The 25,902-nt window shown below is 42.0% G+C and overlaps 1 protein-coding gene and 1 long non-coding RNA gene across 4 annotated transcripts in view; one reads left to right on the top strand and one right to left on the bottom strand.

Annotated features, from left to right (window-relative positions):
• PPP2R3B (protein phosphatase 2 regulatory subunit B''beta) overlaps positions 1-25,902 on the bottom strand; it is an 80,292-nt gene that overhangs the window by 6,916 nt on the left and 47,474 nt on the right. For 2 of the 3 annotated variants that reach the window (XM_083361990.1, XM_083361989.1), the window contains exons 3-11: positions 24,749-24,934; positions 14,908-15,011; positions 13,778-13,880; positions 12,999-13,073; positions 11,021-11,107; positions 8,913-9,069; positions 7,477-7,525; positions 5,016-5,105; positions 3,659-3,834 (exon numbers count right to left, since the gene is read on the bottom strand). In XM_083361990.1, the coding sequence (XP_083218116.1) occupies positions 3,659-3,834; positions 5,016-5,105; positions 7,477-7,525; positions 8,913-9,069; positions 11,021-11,107; positions 12,999-13,073; positions 13,778-13,880; positions 14,908-15,011; positions 24,749-24,934 (1,027 nt within the window). Of the gene's footprint in view, positions 1-3,194; positions 3,399-3,658; positions 3,835-5,015; positions 5,106-7,476; positions 7,526-8,912; positions 9,070-11,020; positions 11,108-12,998; positions 13,074-13,777; positions 13,881-14,907; positions 15,012-24,748; positions 24,935-25,902 lie in introns of those variants that run through there. The other variant, XM_083361991.1, reaches the window with a different exon arrangement.
• Positions 11,070-24,818, top strand: LOC310639967. The gene is made up of 3 exons (XR_014492442.1): positions 11,070-12,606; positions 15,164-15,340; positions 24,720-24,818. It is a non-coding gene; the product is annotated as an uncharacterized lncRNA (long non-coding RNA).

The raw sequence follows: 25,902 nt of genomic DNA, 5'->3' as shown, positions 1-25,902 counted from the left end.
GTTTCTTTTTGTGTTCTCTTTGTGTGTGACAATTGTTTGGTGAATTAGTTGTAGCATAGAGTATATTTCCTATTTATTTTTTGTTGAGGCCTCATTCCTGCAGATTCTTTAGTATCACCAATGGCTTCCGGTTTGCCATTGCGGCGCCTGCGGACGCCTGGAGGCGAGCTCCCTTTTCAGCGTCTGATTTCATCCCGCTGGGGGACCCTGGAAAGGGTAGAAAGTTGCCCTGTAGAGGTGACAAGCAAAGAGGGGACTGCTGCTTGATCACGGGAAGGCAGCAGCCTTTCCACTTGATCCGGGGCAGCTCTCCAAACCAGCGGGGAAAAGACCGCCCATAGCAATATGACTCGTCACAGCCAAAGTCAAAATTACTACCAAGCATCTTTAAAGCAATGCAGATGAAACTGGGTGAGATCTGATCTTTTCTTTAAGACTTTAAATATTTTTCCTGCAAAAGTTGCCCAAAGTATTTTCCCCCCTGTGAGGAGGGAAGAGAATATCTACCCCACACTCTAAGAACAGCAGCGACTGACTACCCTGGGGAAAATACAGCAATTATAAGAACAACTTTAATCTAATTGGATGCATGTACTTTTGAAATTTGGGGACTAAAAGTTTTCCTATTCTTAGTGGAGATGTTGGTTTTTATCTAAATAGAAAAGAAATAAACCTTGAAAAACTATTATAAAAATTCGGGACTTAAAAAGTTTTAAATGGTATTGGTGATATCTTGTGGCGAAGTATGGTATTACAACTCGTTGTTGACTAAAAGAGACTTGGTTTGAAGCCCAGAATCTAAAAAAAAACTTTCCTGGCCTTGGCAGATACCAGCTGTGAAAAACCCAACTGTAAAGAAGGAACCGCAGGGCGGCATATTTGGCCTGTTTGAAATATGAAGATAAACCTTTACTGACTTTCAAAGTTATATGTGGGAAATTGTTTTCCTATTTCTTTACATAAGAAGTATCTGTTATTACATGACGGAATACTTTGGGCTATAAATTCTTACTAGATAAACAATTTCCACTATAAAGATTACCTACAGCATGTGAAATAGATGTCCCATACCTAGGTATAAAAAAACAAAAAAGTATTTTTAACGTCTGATTTTAAAATCTTCAACTTAATGCATTAGCAAGAAAATATGGATGAAGATCAGGAAAAAATCCTTTTTATGTTGAAATCTATACACAAAACCATTCTTTCAGTGTGTAACAAAATAAGAGGCAACATAAAGGAACAGGACCCAACTGACCAACAGATCCAGCGAACAGGAAAATTAGAAAAGAGAGTGACAACATTGAAAATGGAAGACTTTTTACATAAATCAGAAGAAATTTGAGGAAAAGGAGGAAGAACAGATTGAATGGAAGATAAACTTATTAGGACAATTGTGGGAAATTGAAGTAATAGGGAGGCGATTAAATGAATACAATTGGGCTATTCTTCCAAAAAACCCTGTAATTAAATGGTCTTTCTTATTTCAAATAATACATACAATAGAGGGAGAACTGTTTGAGGATTCAAAAGTACTGACATGGAAGGTTAGTTGGCAAAGAAAAAAGCCAAAGTAAGGTTCAAAGAAACTAAGGTTTTGATTTATTAGAGGAGATTTTATATTACCAATTAGAGGGTTGAATATGGTAGAAAATAGAAAATTTTTAGAAAGTTAAGTAACATTATAATTGAATAGATAAGATGTGTAATATTAATAGACCTTTGGTTTAATATGGTGAAAAATAGATAACTTTTAGAAAATAAAGTAAGATTATATGTAAATAGGTAAGATGTGTATTTAGAATATTAGATTTTGTTATAAAAAGGAAAAAAAATGTAGAAGTTGAGATGAGGGAAACTCTGGTCACCTAAAGCTTGGAAATTATAATACCAAATGTTAAGTTGAATATTGAGGGGAAATTAAAGCCTGGGGAAAAAAGCAGTAACAGGACATGACTGTACAGGGAGTGCAGAATTATTAGGCAAGTTGTATTTTTGAGGATTAATTTTATTATTGAACAACAACCATGTTCTCAATGAACCCAAAAAAACTCATTAATATCAAAGCTGAATATTTTTGGAAGTAGTTTTTAGTTTGTTTTTAGTTATAGTAAGACAACATGCATAAAGAGGATGATGTGGTCAAAATACTCATTTGCCTAATAATTCTGCACTCCCTGTATATAAGGATTGAATGCAGGCACAATTAAGATATCTATAAGCTAAAAATAATTGATAAATGTAACAAAGATGGTTTTACTTAGTTGACAACAATAAGAACTATATTAGCTCAATAGTAGATATCAAGGGAAAAAGAGAAAAAACATCTGATGTTGTAACTTGAGGTTTGTGCTAAAGATTTATGTATGCTATTGAATTATTGATTAACCCAGTCACCACGTTGCTTTTTAAATGTTTAATTGTAAAATTAGAAAACTAATAAAATATTATATAAAATAGAGTAGAACATTTCATCTAGTTTTCTGGTTTTTATGTGTAACCTTTATAATCCAATAGGTTCCAGAATATGGGTCCAGTCCTAAAAGCAATTTTTTGCAGTAATCCTTTGTCTCAGGTATCCAAGAATTGTCAGTTAGGCAAAGTTGTAATCCACAATGTTCAAAGTGTTCAAAATATTCAACCACCCTGAAAGCAGCTCAAAAGTCTCTCCCAGCCAGACGTAGTCAAAAGTTAAATTTTTCTTTCCAAACTCAGCAGGTGTTTATAGTCCAAGAAGGTCAGGGTGATAAGTATGCCAAAATATGTTCCTTTACTGCCAGCTGTTCTACATTAAGCTAAGAGTCACCAAGCAGCCAGGAAGCTAGTTGTATCCCCCACTAAATATCATTCAAAATCCATTTTCCACTCTTAAGACAAAGGATTGATTTCTTATATTTCACCTCAATGTATTTTTCCCAAAGAGAAAATCTTAACAATTATCTCAGTTTTCAAATTATCAAAGCTGTAGCTTTATGTTACTTCCACTTCAGTATTATTTATTTCTGTCTCCGATAAAAGACATTAAAACGCTGCTTCCATTCACGTTTGGAGGTTTTAGCTTCTTGGGAGCCTTTCCCAAGAAATTCAGTTGTAAAATAGTAAAGAAAGGATCAATGCTCTCACCCAGTTCCAAACATTCTGTTTTCAATGCTAATAAGTGTTTTTCTTCTTCAGTTGTCAGCAGCTAATGGCTGGCCACAGGAATGTAGCCAGTCTTTCCCCTGCCGGTTTTGAGGGCTTTCCTCAGATCGAACGGAAAGACCGCCATCTCTCCGTGATTGATGAGGCACCCCTCCTTCTTCATCGCCTTTTTGGGGCGACTTTAGGCCTTTTTAGGCCCCCCAGCAGGGTGAAATTGGGCGTGGAAGGCAGAGCCCTGCCTTCCTGCGTCCATCTTGCTGCAATGCAAAACCTGAAGTCAGTAAAAATAAAAGTTCTAACATTAGGCAGTTTTTGGCTAATTTTGATTCACACACAAGTCAATTTTCAGATTGAATGAAAGTTAAAACAGAAAGTTAGACAAACAGATGGCTTTTTTACCTGCCAAATGCAATAAACAAAACTTGGCTTTACAAGAACATTCAAAGCCAAACACTGAACAGCTGTATTAACCTTGTTAACAAAGATACTATAAATAGAGATGGAAAAGATCTATCACCTTCATTCTCTGGCTTCACAAGATCAAGCATCTGGCAAAGGCAGTCTTCAAATGGCAGAGGTTCAATGGCCATATTATCCAGTTTCTGACACTGTTCTTCATAAAAGTGTTGTAGTTCATATATGGACAGTACACCATCACCATCAAGATCCATACACCGAAACCAATACTCAATGCTGAAAAGAATCATTAAACAATTTAACAATCTATTTTATGTTCATTTCTGTGTTGTGTTTTGTGGAGCAACACAAAATCGCATTTGTGAATGATTAAGAATTCAAGACATCTATATCTCCAGGCTTTTAGACTAGCAACACCAAAATATAATCCTCAGAAACTTCTTATATAGGTTCATTTTTCCTGGACTCCCTTTCGTTCCACATAATTTGGTTATTCTGGGCACTATGCTCTAACCCTGTGCTTATATATAAACTTTTTCTGAGAATATGCAAGAAACATTTCTCCTACCTCACCCACTTAGATGCCTGCAAAATGAAATAAAACTCTAAAGAAAGTCTGGGTAATTAGTATTTTTGTGCATGTGTGTGTCTTCTGACTAGTCCTTAGTTTTCTTGGCTATGGTTTGTTGGAAGTGGTTTGCTACTGCCTACTTCCTAGGACTAAGAAAGAGCGCCTGGCCCAGAGTCATCACCTGGCTTTGTGATAATGGCAAAACTAGAACTCATGGTCTCTCAGTTTCTAGCCTGATGATACAATGGCAATTTGGAGCAGGACTGTGATCACTAAGTAATGCGGTCATAAAGCGGGATGTCACATCACTGCATTGCTTAGCGATGCCAATCCTGGCAGTCTTGATTGCTGTTGTAACCCCAACATATGTCTGTCATTAAGGGAAAATTAAGTGGGAGTTCCTGGTAAGAAATGTGATGCTATGGGGAAAGCCCTGGGAAGTCCAATGCAGGGAAGTTGGGGAGGGATGGTATGGTGCTGTGAGCAAAGGCTGGAGGGACTTACTGGAGTGACTTGTGACCTTCCCTGCTGGCTTTGCCATTGGTTTTGCTTGTAGGACTCCAACAGAGAAGGTCACAAATGATGATCATGTGATTGTGGGGTGTTGCAATCCATTATAAAGTCAAGCCAGATGCCAAATCATGATCATGGGGGTGATATGATGCCTGGAACTTCAAGGACTACTTGTAAATACCACATTTTCAGTGCTGTTGCAAGTTTGAATAGTTGCTGAACAAGTAGTCAGTAGGAGAGGACTACCTGTACCAAACTGGCTTTCTATGAACTATGTTTCAGTTATAATAAATATATTGTCACATAGTATACTGATGATTTAACTTTGACAGCATCATAACATCATAATCTTATGAAAAGCATTTTTTCTTACCTAGTGGCAGTTTTTTTGTCTTCTTCTGATATCAAAAACCACACAAAATCTGCATAACTGATTTTTCCTTCTTTCTGTGCTTTTTTGCCCCTTTGAAATTAAGATTTAAAAAGGGAGGTAAGACAATATGTAGGTATATATACAGCACCTTAATTTTAGAGTTTCAAATAGTTTCTGCACTTTCCAAATATGCTAGAATACAGAGTTCTCTCTCTCTCTCTGTGTATGTATGTATATATGTGTTTGTGTATATATCTTAAAAATAATTTGTATCCTGCATTTCTTTCAAGGATAAAAATGTATATTGTATAGTGTTTTTTTCTAATTTTATTTGCACATCTAACTTTTGTGTATCATAAGTCATTTTTGGCGACTGCTATTTACATACTTTCCATACTCAGAAAGAGATTAAGACTTTTTGACCTGGATTAAAAATGCTGGCATTAATTTTACTAGTTTTGTATTTGATTACAAGCTACCTTGATTGTTCTGTGGACAGAAAGACAGTATAAAATGGGCATAAATAATATTGTGTGAAGTAAGGTTTTTATAAAACTCAATTGTATTCAATTAGTTTTAATGATCCTGGGATTTTCTACTAGGAAAATATTTTTATTAAAATGTTTTAATTCTTATCACTGCAAAGTATGGAGAAGCCAAAGCTTGGACTGAGATTCAAATGCTAATGATATTAACTGATAGCTCAGATTGCAAGCAGGAGCTTGCATTGCTCAATTACAGCATATACACAACTCTGCACTATTAGTGGGGAGGGGTAAATTAAAACAACATGTAGTAAACATTTCACTTCCATATATTTTACACATTAACAATACTAAAAAAATAATTTAAAGTATTTAATAATAACAACAACAATAAAATTGGAAGGCACCTTGGAGGTCATCTAGTCCAACCCCCTGCTCAGGCAGAAGACCCTATGCCATTTCAGACAAATGGCTGTCCAGTCTCTTCTTAAAAACTTGCAGTGTTGGAGCATTCACCACTTCTGGAGGCAGGTTGTTTCACTGATTAATTGTTCTAACTGTCTGGAAATTTCTCCTTAGTTCTAGGTTGCTTCTCTTTGATTAGCTTTCATCCATTGCTTCTTGTCCTGCCTTCAGGTGCTTTGGAGAATAGCTTGACTCCATCTTCTTTGTGGCTACCCATGAGATATTGGAACACTGCTATCATGTTACCCCTTGTCCTTCTCTTCATTAGACTAGACACACCCAATTCCAGCAACTGTTCCTTATATGTTTTAGCCTTAAGTCCTCTAATCATCTTTGTTACTCTTCTCTGTACCCTTTCTAGAGTCTCGACATCTTTTTTTACATTGTGGTGACCAAAACTGGATGCAGTATTCCAGGTGTGGCCTTACCAAAGCATTGTAAAGTGGTATTAACAGTTCATGTGATCTTGATTCTATCCCTCTGTGTTGCCTTTTTTGGCAGCTGCAGCACACTGCTGGCTCATATTTAAGTGATTGTCAACTAGAACTCCAAGATCCCTCTCACAGTTATTACTACTGAGCAAGGTACCACCTATATAGTAGCTGTGCATTTGGTTTTTCTTGTCTAAATGTAGAACCTTACTTTTTTCACAATTGAATTTCATTTTGTTAGATAGCATCCAATGTTCAAGTCTGTCAGGATCCTTCTGTATCTTAAGCCTATCTTCTGGAGTGTTGGCTATTCCTGTCAGCCTGGTGTTGTCTGCACATTTGATGAGTTCCCCATCTATCCCCTCATCCAAATTTATTTATTTTATTTTATTTTAATCCCATTTATATCCTGCCCTTCTCTGAAGACTCAGGGCGGCTTACAATTTAAGCACAAACCAATGTGCTTAGCAATAGCCTTCATTCTATGTATATGCCTGCTTATTTTGGCCCCCCCCCAAGCGGCATTATTACAAAGTCAGCTTATTGCCCCCAACAATCTGGGTCCTCATTTTACCTACCTTGGAAGGATGGAAGGCTGAGTCCACCTTGAGCCTGGTGGGATGCGAACCTGCACTAATTGCAGGCAGCTGATGTTACTTAAGGAGGCATTAGCCCACTGCTCCACCAAGGCTCAAATCATTGATGAAGATCTTGAAGAGCACTGGGTCCAGAACGGAGCCTTGGGGCACCCCACTACACACTTCCCTCCATGTAGATGCAGTTCCACACACTGAGTACAGCTGGTCAGCCAGCTATGAATACATCTGGTGATGATGCTGTCTAACCCACATTTTTCTATCTTATCAAGTAGTAGGTTTTATTTATTTTACACTAGTATAACCAGTGGTTTGTGTGGTGGTCTTTATAAAAATTGGTTAGCTAACTTGAGAGGTCAGATTTATTTATTTATATTTATTTGCATTATTTACATTAAAATGACTTTTTTATTATAGTACTATACACTTTGCCACATAATTTACATGATAGGAAATATATACTGTATAATTTTTAAAGAGATACCTTGTTACAGCTCCAGAGAAAATTCTCTCTATCATCCGATTAGATATAGCTGTGAAAAGTGGGGAAAAAGGGAAAATATAACATGTATGTGTCACATACATATATTTAGCCTGTTGGCTCAGCTGGTCCCTCCCCATGTAAAGGGTTCTTGGCTCAGCAAAGCCCTTTGGATATTCTGTGTACAATCAAAATTGTAAATTCTATTAATATTTGCAAATTGCAAACACTAACATAGGCTTAGTGGAGTTTACAACAGAAGAATGAAAACCCTATTCTGTGAAAGAAACTGCCCTTTTCCACAGTCACTGCCCATTTCTGCTAAAGAACACATTTCAGCATCCAGTGTTAGCTAGTCTAGAGGTTTAATAGTATAGACATCATAATAACAAAAAACAGAAAAAGCCTTTTTATAGCTCCTCAATGGTTTTCAGGGTGCCTCATCACTGCAAGTGTTTAAACTAACCAAGGTTTCAGCATTGGTACTAGCCAAATGGCTACAATACGACAAACAACCTTTTGATAAGTAGCATTTGAAAGGACAAAGCTTAGTCTTTGAATCTTGTTAAGATACAAGCATTTATTTTAATTCATTTTTTAAGCATTGTTGTTCTTAAACAGACACCTAATAAACTACTAGTTTGCCCTATCAGTGTTGGTGGGAGTGGTCTTTGTGGCTCCTTGATTAGGTTGCTGTTTATTGAGTCCTGAGTCCTTCGGGAAAGGGTGGTATATAAATCCAATAAAATAAAATAAATAAAATAAATATTGCTACCTTGCTTGTCTGTGTTAGTAATTCCTTGATTGGAATATTGTTTACATCTTGATTGTTGATCTGGTGTTAATTTTGGTATTAATCTCTGCTCATCTGGGTATTGATTGCTGGTGAGGTGTTTACATCTTTTTTGTTTTTTTAATGATATGTAAATGTTGTTTATTTCTATGTGTGTTGATGACCAATTTTATCAGAGTGCCAGATTTCCAGGAATTCTCTAGCATGATTTAGGATGCTTGCACTGTCCCAGTTGAAACTATGATTAAGTGTCCATTTGTTGTGACATTAAGGAGTTTTCATGATAAATTGGTCTTAGCTCCCTTAGGAAATAATGTGCAACTGTACTGAATAAATTTTAGATTTTAATTTCTACTTTTTAGAATACTGCCATCTTCCTGCTACAGGTCCACAGAAAAGTAGAAAACTACCAAAACTCAGAGCAATTCTCAACACTAAGAACACCAGAAATGTAAATGTGTTCTGACATCTCAGGTATTTGTTTTTATATATTTTGTAGAGGTTTTTATCATTTTGAATTTTTAAAATTGTTTTAGTTGCTTTATAATTTTAGAATTGTAAGCTACCCAGAGTCATTTGATTTCAGTGAACATTGATATAATTTTATTTTGAACTAAGTTGTTCCTTTGGTGATATCATATCATACCATGGTCGTTATGTCGAGCTAAATCCTTTTGGTCGATGTAAAGATCGTGGTCTGTATCTAGCTCCCAAAATTTGCAATAAATTACATAAAAATGTTCGTAAGAAAAGTATTCTGTCAGCTGGTTAATATCTACTTCCTCTTCTAACAATGCCACATTCTATTGAGAGAGAGAGAAACATTAAGAAAATTAAAGCATTAATCTCACTGATTGGAATATCTTATAACAGGTTGAAATTTTCAGTATCTTAACCTCGTTGTGAATTTACTCTAGGTAAATACCAGACAATTTATAATATCTAGTTTACAGACGTACATCAACAGCTGATACATACCCAGTCAAAATAATACAGTCACTCAACATATGACTGAGTATGGTATAGACTAATAACAAGAAGCAAAATAATAAAATATAATAATGCACACTGCGGTCAGGGCAATTCAAACAAAAGAAACCATAAATCAAGATGGACTCATAAAACCTCAAGACTGGTCTTCAAGGTCTTTTAGGAGGTAGACAGCATCAGAGCCATCACGGAGAACACTGTTCTATGGAGCAGGTGACAAATGATGACAAATAAGCTACATCTCCTAGATCCCAACAGATGGCATTGCTTAAGTGACAGGACTTTCACAAAGCATGTGAAACCTATCAGATGGACACAGCAAACTAGAGAAAAGCAATTCAACGAATAACCAGGCCATGTCCTGTCCTATGAAGGGTCATATAACTGATGATCAGCTATCTTAATTAACTTGGAAGCCTACTGGCAACATGTGAGTGTTACATTGTCATATAGAGGTTGCCCATAACAACCCGTGATGCATTCTCTCCACCTATAGTTTCAGGGTGGTCTTCAAAGATAACTTTATATAATGCACACTGCAATAATTCAGAATCATGAGTGGGGCCTTCTGATCTAGGAATGGGACAGTTGGGTTGCAAGATGGATTTGAACAAAAGTCCTCGGAACCACAATAGCACCTGCTCTTTAAACACAAGCTGTCAGTCTAGGAGGACCCTCATATTGTGCACTGGGTTTGCGTGGGCAGTGTGACACCATCCAGAACTAAGGATGGACTGCTATTTATTATTTTGGTTTTACTGGTTTAAAGCCTATGTTTGCTGCCCAAAGTTGCAATTGTTAGATGGATAGCTATATAAATCAATGGAATGAATGAATAAATGCATCCCCACATCCAGGTAGCTCCCAAATTCACAGCCATTATTCTTGAATCTGACTGCTTTTTTTCTGTGCAGATTTCACAGCCTTCCAGAGACAAAATTTCAGTGGCATCATTAGGCTGTCCAAGAGTTGAGATATATACTCAGGTGACATCACCCAGTGTCTTCATATAGATATTTAGACAGAAGTAGGAAAAAACCAGGCCCTACTTCAAATCCCTTGAGCCACTCCATAAAGATAATCAATAGCTTTAAAGCTCATGGATCAATCAAGGAAGACTAGGATGGATGCATCACCACCATTTCTGTCCTGTCTTAAGTCATGCACAAATGCAATCAATGCCCTCCTGGTTCTATGCCAAGACATGAAATCTCATTGGAAACCACTGTGATAGTCCTGACTGGAAGGGATCCAGATACTTTTATTTCCTCCCAAACCATATAAAGCTACAGTATGACCACCTTCTCAACAATATTCCCAGACAGGAAATGCTGGACCTGGTCAGAAATTATACGACACTGTTGGGATCAACAATGTTTTCCTGAGGAAAGTGCAGACCTCCTCCTACTTAAGTGAAGGGAGAATCACGCCTTCACTAAAGAATGAATTGATCTCTGCTTGTATCCAATCACACATCACTTCCTAGGATGCCTTAACCAACTAGCATCAAAACATGAGATAAATTTTATATTGATTAAAATCGGTGGAGAAACTTTTAGGTTACTGTTATTAAATTTGCAAAAGTATGACAGAAGCTAATGGTTTCAATTAAGCCAAGATAAGATCAAGTAAAGCCATCAAGTCAGAAATGTAAAATTTCCTAAGTTCATTTCTAAATAGAAATAAATTACAAAGAAAAAAATTATGATCCACCTGAACAGTTAATCAGTAAAATTTATTTTATTACAAAACTGCATGCCGTACCTGTAAAAAGCTGCTTTTCCTGAGTTCATTACAAGTGATTCTTCCTGACCATGACCTGTTTACTGAATAAAATATCCTTTGTATTACCTGCAAGAAAATATAAAGTGTGATTGCTATATCAATGATGTATATTATTACCCAACTGCTTAAATATAACAGTAATTTGTGAGCTTATCCATACATATTTTTGGGGTACATATATTTAGAATTTACCAATTAGGAGGACTAAATCAATTCAGAGTATTAATATTTGTGTCTTTTTCCAGGTTACATCCTTTCCATCTGGAATCAAACAAAACATAATTACTCAGTCCTTTGTATATTATTCCAAACTATTTACAGATAATAGCAGCATCTATCAAACGATGGGCTGTCCTTGAAAATGGAAGACTAAACTGGGTGATGAACTTTTAAGGGAACTAGACTTGTTTAGCTTATGAAGAGAAAGATTAGAGTTGACATGATGGCTGTCTTCTGATAACTGAAGGGTTGTCACAGGGAAGAGACAGTTGACTTGTTCTCCAAAGCACCTGAGAGCAGGGCAAGAAGCAATGGGTGGAAGCTTGTTAAAACAAGAGATCCAATCTGGAACTAAGGACAAATTTCCTGACTATAAGAATAACTAATTAATGGAATAGATTGCCTCCTGGAGTTGTGGTCACTCTATCACTGGAGAGCTTCAAGAAAAGACTGGACAGTCTTTTGTCCAGGATGCAATAGGTTCTCTTGCCTTGGGCTAGAAGACCACTAAAATCCCTTCTGGCCCTCTGATTCTAAGATCTGGGTTGATCTGGTATATATTTGGATAGATCACAGGAAATCCTAGGGCTAGCAATAAAATTATAAAGTTAACAAGCAACCTCTAAGAATACAATATCAAACCACTTCTGCACTGTGCAAGTAAACAGTAAATCATAAAGACTTTGGCTACAAAGAGTAAAAAAAACCTCAGCCTGTATGGAAGGCTGATCCCACATTCATAAAATCAGTTGACCTCCCACCTACTCTATAAGGTAAATTAAAATCCAACTATTTAAACAGTTCCTTCTCCCCACCTCCTTTCTTCAATTTAGCTACTTGGTTTGAGGATGTATTAGCTGACTAATCCATTTTCTGGGCAACAGAAAGGGGAAAGTGTGGTTTGTTTCACCAAGCTGTGTATCTGGTCCAAGTGCTTTTGAGCTTCCCTTTTTTGCTGCTTTTTGAGTATGTTGATCAGTGTGCATACTGCTGAAGATTTCACTATCCACATTCAGCAGGAAGAAACAGCCATAAGAAGAAATTAATTTTGAAGGGGATGAAGAGTTCCAGCATGGAAATTATGAACTCATTCTTTTAGGACATTTCTAATATGGGAGGGAAAATCTTAAATGGTGGTTACCAACTAAATGCAAGAATAAGAAAGGACAGTTTTTTTGTCCTGTTGAGCATTTTCTGTTACTTCTCTCTTATAGCACATCTGGTTCTTAAGAGAGGAAAGCAGCTCCCTCCTTCCTGATATTTTGGAAACTTGATTGTTCTGTTGAGTCTCTACAGATTATGCCAGAAATTACTATGTCACCCTTAGATGATTTATGGCAGCTGAGGTAGGAGGGTTTACTGTACTTATGGTGGAATTTTTGTATTTTCCAAGTATTAAAAATTGTTAACGGTTTATGAGGCTGTGGATCCCCCCAAAAGGACAGAATGTTCTGTGAACTCTTACCATTTGTGAACTTAATCCACTAAACCTAATATAGCTGAATATGGATGGTAAAAGTCATCTTTAATTTAAATGAGACATATTTGTTGTCTCACTTACATATAAATAGGTGTGCACTGTGTACATAATCATAGATCAGACATGTCAAACTTGCGACATCATGTGATGTATTGGAGCTTTTTCCTCATTGCTGGCAATAGGGTGGGCGCAGTTTCCTCATGCTATTGCATCTAGATGGTCCACATGAAAAATATTTTCTATACAGAAGACACTTACCGTTGTAATGTACCGAGAATGAAATTCTGATGCTTCTTTTAAGAAGACTAGACTAGGATGACTATTGACCACATCCTAAGTATGAAGGATGAAAAAGGCATCAGTTTAGAATTTTTATGAGCAACTATTTAATGAAAACATTTAATTCTGCCAAATCATAGTGGCATATAGGGGGTACATGTATAACATCATAAGCAAAATATTCAAATTGTTTCAAGATAACTGTTAATTTTCATTTTTAAATAAAAAAATAGAATGCATGAAAATTCAGCTCCTTTTAATATCAAGAAATGAACCAGGAACATATTATGATTGGAAGATCTAATGGAAAGAGAAGAGGAAGGCAAATCTACAATTTAGCTTAGGAATCAAAAGGCACTGAGAAGAATCAGAAAGCAGTTTAGAGCAAGGGCTCCCAACCCCAGGTCTACGGCCCATTTGGAATTGGGTCACGGAATTGGTGGGCAAGTGCGCACGTGCAAAGCTGTATTTGTGAAAGCAGCATACATACACAAAACTATCCCCTGTCCTCCTGCCTCTGCTAGTTCACTGAGCCAGAAAGGTTGGAGACCACTAGTTTAGAGAACAGAATTCTCTTGTTTTCATATTTCTCTAGTAATCTAATAAGTTTCTATCCACCAGCTGGCATATCAAGGGCTTGATAGATTAAATTTAGCTATTTCTGACTTCTGACATAATGAAACATCACTGAGTTGATTGGGAAGATGGGTGACTGGTGGGTATTTCTGTGGTAATAATGAAAAGAAAAAGGAATTTACTTGTAAAAATGGAATGAAGTCTTCTTGTACCAGATAATTATATCCAGGACTCTTTAGAAGGTGAACAAACTTGGCAGCAGCATCATGACAGGTCTGTAATATTCTGCAAAGTATAATTTGTCTAATTTATGCAGATATAGAAAAATTATATATATTATTTTTCAATCTTAATATGTATTCACAAGTATGAATAACAGTTGTGTTGGGCCACATGGAACACCAGTCCCTTTGAAATAAATAAGGTGTGTGGCCCCTTTGAACGAACACTATGGAAACTTTGGAAGAAGAAAGGTTACTAGATGGATGTCTGTTTTCAAATTGGCCTTACAAAGTCACTGCAGACTAATGGCTTCCCTTTTTCAGCTTGTTTTCATATATATTGATCAACCATGCATAATGTAGGATTCAGCACTGAGATGAAAAAAGAAACATCTCATATGTATTCCCACTATGGCAAAAGGAATTGCCTTGTTCATCACCTGAATTTATACACAATTATCTGACCATGCTATATTAAATTGTCAGTGTTCATTGTATGTAAAATGGATAGTCCTGATCCTGCACCGTTAAGAACACAGACATGGGTTCTTTGAAAGTAAAAGTCTATTAAAGAGGGGGGGAAACACTAAAAGGGTAAGCCAAATTCTCTTCTCACCTCAAATTTCAAAGATAATTCACCTCTTGTTTCTATTCACTCTCTCTCAAAGTTGCCCTCATCCCCTTTTGAAATTAAGCAAGTTTAAAGAACAAATGTTCAGTCTAGAGGCCAGCAGAATTCTCAATCTCAAATTATTTCAACTATCCTGTGCTGTCATCAGAGAGTTTAGGAACATGGCATACTTAAAGGTGCAGTAAATTAAATTCAGCAGTGTCTCTCCCTCCCTAAGTTCTATCATCTATCATTCATTCTGCCTTTAAAAAAATATCTTTCAAAACAATTTACATAATCAATTCCAGTAGAACTTAGTCAGATCCAAAATGTGTCCTCCTAAGACAGGGGTAGATGAAAATGGTAAAAGCTATTCCTCAACTGTCTTTTTCATTAAAATATTAACCAGATTTCCTTTAAAAAAATCTTCAAATAATATTTTAAAACAAGTTAAGTGACCTTATAGGAAATGCATACTTACTTTCGCCACATAGCAACAAACTTATGAACTGATACAAATCCTGTGCGCTCTCCTCCAGCACAATAAAATAATGGACCTTTCCAGTAAAGGGGGCAATCACAAGCCTAGAATTAAGAGGTATCATTAAAAAGCAAAAACTGGCACTTATTCCTGCAAAACTTCAGAGGCTGAGTTTGGTAAAAGAAAGATGATGCTGGGAAATGGAATGATGATTCTAATTTCTCTTTATTTTACTATTTATATCATGTTTCTCCAGGCAAACCTACATGTCCAGAAAGTGTTGAATGATTTAAAAAATTGTGTCCTCCAGAGGACTAATGAGAGGGCACCATGCACTGAACAAAAGTGCATAAATGGGCATACACCATGCACAATATGAATGTCAGGCTCTTCTCTTTCCCAAACTGAAGATGATATATTAGAAAAACTAATGGTTTGGATTTTAACTTGGTCTTATTTGTTTTACAGGGAGTGCAGAATTATTAGGCAAATGAGTATTTTGACCACATCATCCTCTTTATGCATGTTGTCTTACTCCAAGCTGTATAGGCTCGAAAGCCTACTACCAATTAAGCATATTAGGTGATGTGCATCTCTGTAATGAGAAGGGGTGTGGTCTAATGACATCAACACCCTGTATCAGGTGTGCATAATTATTAGGCAACTTCCTTTCCTTTGGCAAAATGGGTCAAAAGAAGGACTTGACAGGCTCAGAAAAGTCAAAAATAGTGAGATATCTTGCAGAGGGATGCAGCACTCTTAAAATTGGAAAGCTTCTGAAGCGTGATCATCGAACAATCAAGCGTTTCATTCAAAATAGTCAACAGGGTCGCAAGAAGCGTGTGGAGAAACCAAGGCGCAAAATAACTGCCCATGAACTGAGAAAAGTCAAGCGTGCAGCTGCCAAGATGCCACTTGCCACCAGTTTGGCCATATTTCAGAGCTGCAACATCACTGGAGTGCCCAAAAGCACAAGGTGTGCAATACTCAGAGACATGGCCAAGGTAAGAAAGGCTGAAAGACGACCACCACTGAACAAGACACACAAGCTGAAACGTCAAGACTGGGCCAAGAAATATCTCAAGACTGATTTTTCTAAGGTTTTATGGACTGATGAAATGAGAGTGAGTCTTGATGGGCCAGATGGATGGGCCCGTGGCTGGATTGGTAAAGGGCAGAGAGCTCCAGTCCGACTCAGACGCCAGCAAGGTGGAGGTGGAGTACTGGTTTGGGCTGGTATCATCAAAGATGAGCTTGTGGGGCCTTTTCGGGTTGAGGATGGAGTCAAGCTCAACTCCCAGTCCTACTGCCAGTTTCTGGAAGACACCTTCTTCAAGCAGTGGTACAGGAAGAAGTCTGCATCCTTCAAGAAAAACATGATTTTCATGCAGGACAATGCTCCATCACACGCGTCCAAGTACTCCACAGCGTGGCTGGCAAGAAAGGGTATAAAAGAAGGAAATCTAATGACATGGCCTCCTTGTTCACCTGATCTGAACCCCATTGAGAACCTGTGGTCCATCATCAAATGTGAGGTTTACAAGGAGGGAAAACAGTACACCTCTCTGAACAGTGTCTGGGAGGCTGTTGTTGTGACTCAGGGCCAGCCTGTGGGCCCGACAGCCGGGTCCGATGTATCGGAGGACTCAGATGTGGGGGAGGAGGGAAACGAACCGGCTGATGATGATTTGGAGACTTTGCAGAGTCCTCAGCCGGGAACCTCTTCTCAGCTGTGTGAGCCCGAGAGTGCGGAGGATGATGACCCACAGCTGGCCCTGTTCAAGGACGCCCGACGCAGGAGGCAGACGAGCAGGGACAAACAAAGGAAGGCTATGGGACTCCTCGGGAGGAGGCACAGGGAGACCACGCCCTGAGCTCTCTATAAAAGAAGTGTTTGGGGAGGGGCTAGTTGCTGAAAGCAACTTTTTCTTTGAGAAGTCAAGCTCTTGTATTTTTGTAACAGTGTAATTAAAACTTGGCAGAAGCCTTTTGATCTTGGACGCTTTCCAGACTCTTCCTTTGATTAGGGGTGCGAGAAGAGGGCTGGTTCAGAACAGTTTGCTTTCAGCCACCCACCCCTTAATACTACGATGGAGCAGCTTCTTGCCGAGAATGTCCAGCTCAACCAGCAACTCACCTTGCTGGCCACTCAGGTGGCACAACTGCAGGCTCAGGTACATGCTGCCCCCCCACCCAGGAGGAAATGTCAGATAGCTATGCCGGATAAATTCGCTGGTAATCCAGAACTGTTTCCTGCCTTCCTGGGACAATGCCAGCTTTATATCAGCGTGAGAGCAGCTGATTTCCCCACTGACCGAGATAAGGTGGGATTCGTGTTGAGCCTTCTGTCGGGAGATGCAGCTCGTTGGGGCACGCCTCTGTTGGCACAGCCTAGCCCTTTGTTGGATAACTTTGGGGGGTTTTGTGACCATATGCGCCTCATGTACGAGGACCCGATTAAGGCACAGACGGCCACCCGACGCCTGAAAGCTTTGAGGCAGGGTCAGCGCCCTCTACAGGCCTATATCAGCGATTTCCGGCTGCTTAGCCAGGATTCCGCCTGGAATGAGGCTGCGCTCGTGGATGCCTTTCAGGATGGCTTGTCAGAGGAGATGTTGGATGAGCTGGCCCGCGTGGACATTCCCTCAGACCTGAATGGGCTGATCCATCTTTGTCTGCGGATCGATGCCCGGCTGCAGCAGCGTAAGAGTCGCCGTGCCACCCCACAGACCCCTGCCGCCCCTGTTGTGCGTGAGCCCCCGGTCCAGAGGGAGGAGCCAATGGAGCTGGGTGCCGCCAGGTCCCGTCTATCGGTGACGGAAATGGACAGACGACGATCGGAGGGGTTGTGTTTTTACTGTGGGGACCCTGGACATTTGGCTGCTTCTTGCCCGAAGAAGCGTCAGCGGGCGTCAGTGACCAAGCCTGCCCTGAGAAAGTCCCCTGCTTTGTTATCGGGAAACGGCCCGAGCCCGATCTAGACGGTGTGAAAGATCGGGCGACCCACAACATCCACACCGAGCGACGCCGTTCCGACGGTGCCTGTGAACCTCCACGGCATTTGATTTTGGAGGCACGTCTGATCCTCCCTGGCAAGTCAGAGGGGATTCCAGTCCATGCCTTAATTGACTCTGGGGCTACCACTAACTTTATGGATTCGGCCTTTGTGGCCAAATGGGCTGTTCCCCAGTGTCCAGTGGATCCGCCCATGCTTGTGGAGACCATCGATGGTCGAGTGCTCCTGTCCGGGCCTATCACGGCCGCCACGCAACCCGTGTGTATGGCCATCAGTACCCATGTGGAGGCCATTCAGTTCTACGTCACTTCGGATCTGCACTTCCCCGTGGTCTTGGGACTGGCGTGGCTCCGGGCGCATGATCCACAGATCTATTGGTCTCAGAACTTGGTCACCTTCCCAAGTTTGCAGTGCGTGGACCACACCCGCCATATCTGTGCCGGCCAGGTGGAGGGTTCCTCAGGGGTTTCCTTGCCTCCCGAACTGTCCGACTTTGCTGACGTGTTCAGCGAGTCAGAGGCGGACCAATTACCCCCGCACAGGCCCTACGACTGCTCCATTGACCTAGTCCCTGATGCGCCTCTCCCAGTGGGGCGTTTGTACTCCATGTCGGAGCCCGAGTTGGCTGCATTGCGGGACTTCCTGACGAAGAACTTGGCTCGTGGTTTCATCCGGCCCTCGTCCTCGCCAGTGTCTGCGCCCGTGCTCTTCGTCAAAAAGAAGTCGGGCGAGTTACGGCTTTGCTGTGACTACCGGAAACTCAACGCTATCACGGTGCGTAACCGCTACCCGCTGCCCCTCATCCCCGAGCTCTTGGACCGACTCCGGGAGGCTAAGATCTTCACGAAACTGGACCTGCGTGGAGCTTACAACCTCGTCAGGGTTCGGCCGGGTGATGAGTGGAAGACGGCGTTTGGTACTCGGTATGGACATTTCGAGTACACGGTGATGCCGTTTGGCCTGACCAACGCCCCCGCTGTGTTTCAGCATTTTATGAATGACGTCTTTCGGGATCTGTTGGACCAGTTTGTTGTGATTTACCTGGACGACATCCTGATTTACTCCCCGTCGCGTGAAGCGCATCATCAGCATCTCCGTCAGGTCCTGCAGCGCCTCCGGAATCATCGGCTGTTTGCCAAGTTGGAGAAGTGCCAGTTCTACCAGGTGACCATTGATTTCTTGGGTCACCGCATTTCTCCTGAGGGCATCGCCATGGAACCGAGTAAAGTTGAGTCATTGCAGAGTTGGCAACCCCCGCGTCGCGTGAAGGATATTCAGCGACTTCTTGGATTTGCCAACTACTATCGGACATTCATCCCTGGCTTTGCTGCCTTGACAGCCCCCCTCACCCGGCTCCTGCAGAAGAAGACTCGGTTCCAGTGGAACGCCCCCGAACAACAGGCGTTCCAAGCTCTGAAGGACGCCTTCATGAAGGAGCCCATCTTGAAGCATCCTGACCCGCAACGGCCATTTGTCGTGGAGGCGGACGCCTCCGACATTGCCATTGGGGCCGTGTTACTTCAGGCAGCGACGCCCAACGGTACCCTTTTCCCTTGCGCGTATCACTCACGGAAATTGAATCCCTCGGAGCGCAACTATACCATCTGGGAGAAGGAGCTGCTGGCCATCAAGGCGGCGTTCGAGGCTTGGAGGCATCATCTGGAGGGGGCGCGGCATCAAATCGAGGTCCGGACGGACCACAAGAATCTGGAAAGCCTGCAGACCGCTCGGAATTTGAACCAACGCCAGATCCGGTGGTCCCTCTTCTTTGCGAGGTTTGACTTCCGGGTGCGGTACATACCAAGCGGGCACAACCAGAGAGCGGATGCTCTGTCCAGGAAGCCCGAGTACACCCGAGTGGAAGACAAGCTTCCGCCCAGGACCGTGATCCCCGTCGAGTCTTTTGCTGCGGTGCGGGAGCCGGTGGATATACGGGCTCGGATCCGGGAGGCGCAGCAGCAGGAGGCGTGGGTGGCTCAGCGGAAGGAAGAGGTGGGGCCAGATTCGCCTTGGTCGGTCACGGATGGACTCCTGTATTATCGTGACCGGCTCTATGTTCCAGGAGGGCCACTCAGGGGACTCGTCCTCAGCCAATGTCATGATAACCCGGCTGCGGGGCATTTTGGCCTGTTCAAGACTCTGAACCTGGTCTCCCGTACATTCTGGTGGCCCCGAGTCCGACACGATGTCCAGTCTTATGTCACCTCCTGCGTCCCATGCAGGCAGGCCAAGTCAGCGACAGGGGCCCCGCCTGGTTTACTGCAGCCTTTGCCAACGCCCAAGAGACCCTGGGGGGCTGTGTCCATGGACTTTCTGACGGATCTACCCCCATCCTCCGGCTTCACGACAGTGTTTGTGGTGGTGGACATGTTGACCAAGATGGCGCACTTCATCCCCTGTCGCGGCTTACCGTCAGCTCGCGCCACTAGTCGCATGTTCATCCAACAGGTGTTCCGGCTGCACGGCCTTCCCGATAGAGTCGTCTCCGATAGGGGGGCCCAGTTTACAGCCCGCTTCTGGCAGGAGTTGATGCGGGCGTTGGACATTAAGGTTTGCCTCTCGTCCGCGCATCATCCTCAGACCGACGGGGGTACCGAGAAGGTCATCGGCATTTTGGAGCAGTATCTGCGCTGCTACGTTAACCTGCAGCAGGACAATTGGGTGGACTATTTGGCCATAGCCGAGTTTGCCTTTAACAACTCGCAGCACACCTCCACGCAGATGACACCGTTCTTGGCCAATGTGGGTTATCACCCTCGGTTTTTCCCCCTTTCTCCCGTGGACACACCGGAGCCGGCAGCGAACGAATTCATGGCGGAGTTACAGGCGATCCATCGGTTGGTGCGACGGCAGCTGGAGAAGGCCAAGGCCGACTACAAGAGGTTCGCCGATCGGTCGAGAAGGGATACGCCTCCATTATCGGTGGGGGATCGGGTCTGGCTGTCCACCAGGAACCTACCATCCACTCGGCCGGCGAGGAAGCTGGACCACCGTTACCTTGGACCGTTCCCAGTCGAGGCCGTCATCAACCCGGTCGCCTATCGTTTAACTCTGCCACGTTCCCTGCGCGTGCACCCCGTCTTCCATCGGTCCTTGTTGGTCCCCGAACAACCGGCTTGTCCACTTCGCCAAGCGGAACCTCCCCCATCAGGACCTCGTGATGGCGACAGCACCCCCGAGTACGAGGTCGCCAGCATCAGGGATTCCCGCTGGCTGAAAGGTCGCTTCCAGTACCTGATCGAGTGGAAAGGGTACGGGCCGGAGGACTTCACATGGGAAGACGCGACCGCCGTTCATGCCCCTGCGTTGGTGACTGCTTTTCACGAACAGTTCCCATCCCGACCGCATCCGGATCGGCAGACCCGGGGGAAGGGCCCTGCGGTGCGGGATAGTGTTGTGACTCAGGGCCAGCCTGTGGGCCCGACAGCCGGGTCCGATGTATCGGAGGACTCAGATGTGGGGGAGGAGGGAAACGAACCGGCTGATGATGATTTGGAGACTTTGCAGAGTCCTCAGCCGGGAACCTCTTCTCAGCTGTGTGAGCCCGAGAGTGCGGAGGATGATGACCCACAGCTGGCCCTGTTCAAGGACGCCCGACGCAGGAGGCAGACGAGCAGGGACAAACAAAGGAAGGCTATGGGACTCCTCGGGAGGAGGCACAGGGAGACCACGCCCTGAGCTCTCTATAAAAGAAGTGTTTGGGGAGGGGCTAGTTGCTGAAAGCAACTTTTTCTTTGAGAAGTCAAGCTCTTGTATTTTTGTAACAGTGTAATTAAAACTTGGCAGAAGCCTTTTGATCTTGGACGCTTTCCAGACTCTTCCTTTGATTAGGGGTGCGAGAAGAGGGCTGGTTCAGAACAGCTGTGGTTGCTGCTGCACGCAATGTTACGTTTACGTTTACGTTTACGTTTTATTTAATTTATATACCGCCCTTCTCCCTGGGGACTCAGGGCGGTTCACAGGGCATATAAATAAAAATACAATACTATACAAAAGTTAAAACAGAGATTAAATCAATGCCCAGTTAAAAAACAATAATACAATCTAAAATAACAATTTAAAACCCAGCTCCCCCATCAGGCCAGACCGGCCAATTCAAACAAATGGGTCTTCAGACCACGACGGAAAGTTCGGAGGTCCGATGCCGTCCGGAGCTCCACCGGCAGTTGGTTCCACAAAGCCGGGGCACCCACAGAGAAGGCTCTCCCCCTGGGGGCCGCCAGTCGGCATTCCCTGACCGGAGGCACCCTGAGGAGGCCCTCTCTGTGGGAACGCACAGGGCGGAGGGGAGTTGAAGCCGGCAGCAGGTGGTCCCCGAGGTACCCCGGACCCATGCCATGTAGGGACTTAAAGATCATAACCAAGACCTTGAACCTCACCCGGAAGACAACTGGTAACCAATGCAGCTCGCGGAGCAAAGGTGTAACATGGGAGTACCGGGAAACTCCCAAGACAACTCTCGCGGCCGCATTCTGTACCAGTTGGAGCCTCCGAGTGGTCTTCAAGGGAAGCCCCATGTAGAGAGCATTACAATAGTCAAGGCGAGAGGTCACGAGCGCATGAGTGACCGTGCACAGGGCATCCCGGTCCAGATAGGGCCGCAACTGGCGCACCAGGCGAACCTGGGCAAAAGCCCCCCTAGTCACGGCCACTACATGATCTTCTAGGGCAAGCCGTGAATCTAGGAGGACTCCCAAGTTGCGAGCCCTATCCACGGGGGGTAAGAGCTTGATGGTGAACAGATCAAAACACTGACAGAATCCATGGATGGCAGGCTTTTGAGTGTCCTTGCAAAGAAAGGTGGCTATATTGGTCACTGATTTGTTTTTGTTATGTTTTTGAATGTCAGAAATGTATATTTGTGAATGTTGAGATGTTATATTGGTTTCACTGGTAAAAATAAATAATTGAAATGGGTATATATTTGTTTTTTGTTAAGTTGCCTAATAATTATGCACAGTAATAGTCACCTGCACACACAGATATCCCCCTAAAATAGCTATAACTAAAAACAAACTAAAAACTACTTCCAAAAATATTCAGCTTTGATATTAATGAGTTTTTTGGGTTCATTGAGAACATGGTTGTTGTTCAATAATAAAATTAATCCTCAAAAATACAACTTGCCTAATAATTCTGCACTCCCTGTACAGTGGCCTAGTGGTTAAGGCACCAGGCTAGAAAACAGGAGACTATGAATTCTAATCCCATTTTAGGCATGAAAGTTGGCTGAGTGACTTTGGGGCAGTCATTCTCTCTCAGACCAATTAATCTCACAGAGTTGTTATTGTTGTTGTGGGGGAAACAGGAAGAGGAAAGTGTGCTGAATATGTCTGTCACCATGAATTATTTGTAAAAATAATAAAGTCAGGATACCAACAAACAGATCAATAATTCAGAATCATTTTTCATCTGTTTCTAAATTTTATATCCCTGCAAGAAGTACAAAAAATATTAAAACCTCTGCATTTTTGCAATTTGAAACTTAAAATAATTAATCAAAAAGACTTCAAAAGCAGCTTTTGGTGCACATTGAAGAAAATCAAATCCGAGTATCTACTATATGCAAAGAGAGTTCCTGTCTTCCAGAATGTATTTGTTTGATAATACATGGGCAGGGGAGAAGAAGTGTGATGTATGAACTCATCCCCCCCAAAAGAAAAATGGCTCATTTTTTGAATAACATTAATATAAAGGCATTGGTTTACTATTTTAGATTATTTTCATTTTGATTTGTTTTGGCTGAGTTCAATAATCTGTATTATTATTATTATTATTATTATTATTATTATTATTAATTTTATTTGTATTATTAATTTTATTTGTATACCGCCCTTCTCCCGAAGGACTCAGGGCGGTGAACAGGGCAATACGTTAAAAAACAAGAATACAAATATTAAAAGAAATTAAACAAGATGCCCAACAACAGCAATAAGTTAAAATACATTAAAAAACAGTAAAACCCAAGCCCATCACCCATCAGGCCAGGCCGGCTTGTTCGAACAGATAAGTCTTTAGATCGCGCCGGAAGGAGCAAAGGTCAGGCGCCATCCGGAGCTCAACCGGAAGACGGTTCCACAGATCCGGCGCGCCCACAGAGAACGCCCTCCCCCTGGGGGCCACCAGTCGGCATTCTTTGACTGGTGGCACCCTGAGGAGGCCCTCTCTGTGGGAACGCACTGGGCAGAGGGAAGTTGATGCCGGTCGCAGGTGCTCCCTAAGGTATTCCAGACCCTTGTCATGTAGGGCTTTGTAGGTCATTACCAGCACCTTGAATCTCACCCGGAAGACAACTGGGAGCCAATGCAGCTCGCGGAGCAGAGGTGTAACATGGGAGTATCGGGAAACTCCCAACACAACTCTCGCGCCTGCATTCTGTACCAGTTGGAGCCTCCGAGTGGTCTTCAAGGGCAGCCCCATGTAGAGAGCATTGCAGTAGTCTAAACGAGAGGTCACGAGCGCATGAGTGACCATACGCAAGGCATCCCGGTCTAGATAGGGCCGCAACTGGCGCACCAGGCGAACCTGGGCGAAGGCCCCCCTAGTCACAGTTATTATATGGTCTTCTAAAGAAAGCTGTGAATCTAGGAGGACTCCCAAGTTTCGAGCCCTATTCCTAGATTATATTGGTACTGTGTACATTTTCTGGCAGAAAAAGCAGAATGAAATAAAATTAAGTTGGCTATGCTGTAATGTACTAAATGTTTTAAGTACTATTGAATAAAACCAAATAGGACTGAATTGGACAACATTTCAATGCAAATACAGTTCTTAATTGTCCCTTTGCTTCTTGCAGGCAGAAAAAGAAAACATCTCACCACTCACCTTTGCAACTTTGCCCATATCTTCTAATGTAGCTCGCTCATTGGGAAACTGGGAGAAAGTTCTGTCTATCTTTGCAATAATAGCATCAATGTTGACTTTTTCTTTTGGACATCCTTGAGGAAAATAAAATGTTGGAATGGTTTGGCTCAGAGATGGTGTTAAAGATTCCTCTTTCTTTGACTGAACCTGGAGTAAAAGGAAAGTGACCGTTTAAAAAGAGGATTTTCAGCAATTGCACAATATTATTATTTTTTTAATCCTCCAAATATACAAAAACTAAACACAAATGGAGATTAAATTGGTCTCAATGGACTTCTCAGTAGAGAGATGGATTGGATTGGGCTATAATATCCAAACATGATTATATACTTATATTAAGATTTTAAAAAAACTCAAATCTGAGGAAAAAATGGAAAAGGAAGGTATTTTTTCCTGATAAAGCTTTATTTTGCCCCGCAGCCACTTGCCCTAGTATTAGAAACACATTTCTAACAAATATTTGCACTTTTTAAAAAAATTATCTATTACTTGATTACCCATCAAGTCACAAGCAAATAATAAATAGCTTAGCTAGAAGTGACTACACTATAATTTCCACTTTGATATATTCCTATCTTCCCTGAGAGCACACACTTTCCCCTACAAAATCAGATGGGGAGACCAAGGGGGTGGGAAAAGACATTTGCCTTCCTGGAGATGCATGTGGCTGCTTTACAATTAGTCTCCATTTAAAGAGAAAGAGAAAAATTCAATAGTTGTGACATTCTACTAAATGTAGGTTTTGCATTATAAATGGTATAAAATTATTAGAAAGCTTCTATATTCAAGTGCATGGATGACTGATAAAATGTTACTTATTTTGAGAGAAAGTTACAATTTTATAAATATTTTGGTGGAAATAAGATATTTCTAAAAAAACACATAATTTTGTATTTTTGCCTTCACTATGTTTTACAACTGTCACTTTTTGCATTAGAAGCATAAAAGATTTGGGATACATTTGTATAGTTAATTATTTCCTCTTACTATGGAAATAAGGCCCTCTGCACAGGCTCCAGACTAACTGAGATCCAGGGCTGAAAAAGCAGCAACGGGAGCAAAGGAGGAGGAAGTGGGCAAAGTCACTATCGAACAAGCGAGGCATGATGGGTGTC

The sequence above is a fragment of the Vipera ursinii genome (genome assembly GCF_947247035.1).
Source record: "Vipera ursinii genome assembly, chromosome: 4".
NCBI lineage: Eukaryota > Metazoa > Chordata > Lepidosauria > Squamata > Viperidae > Vipera > Vipera ursinii.
The sequence above is the reverse complement of the archived record's forward strand: the minus strand, read 5'-3'. Positions and strand labels throughout refer to the sequence as shown.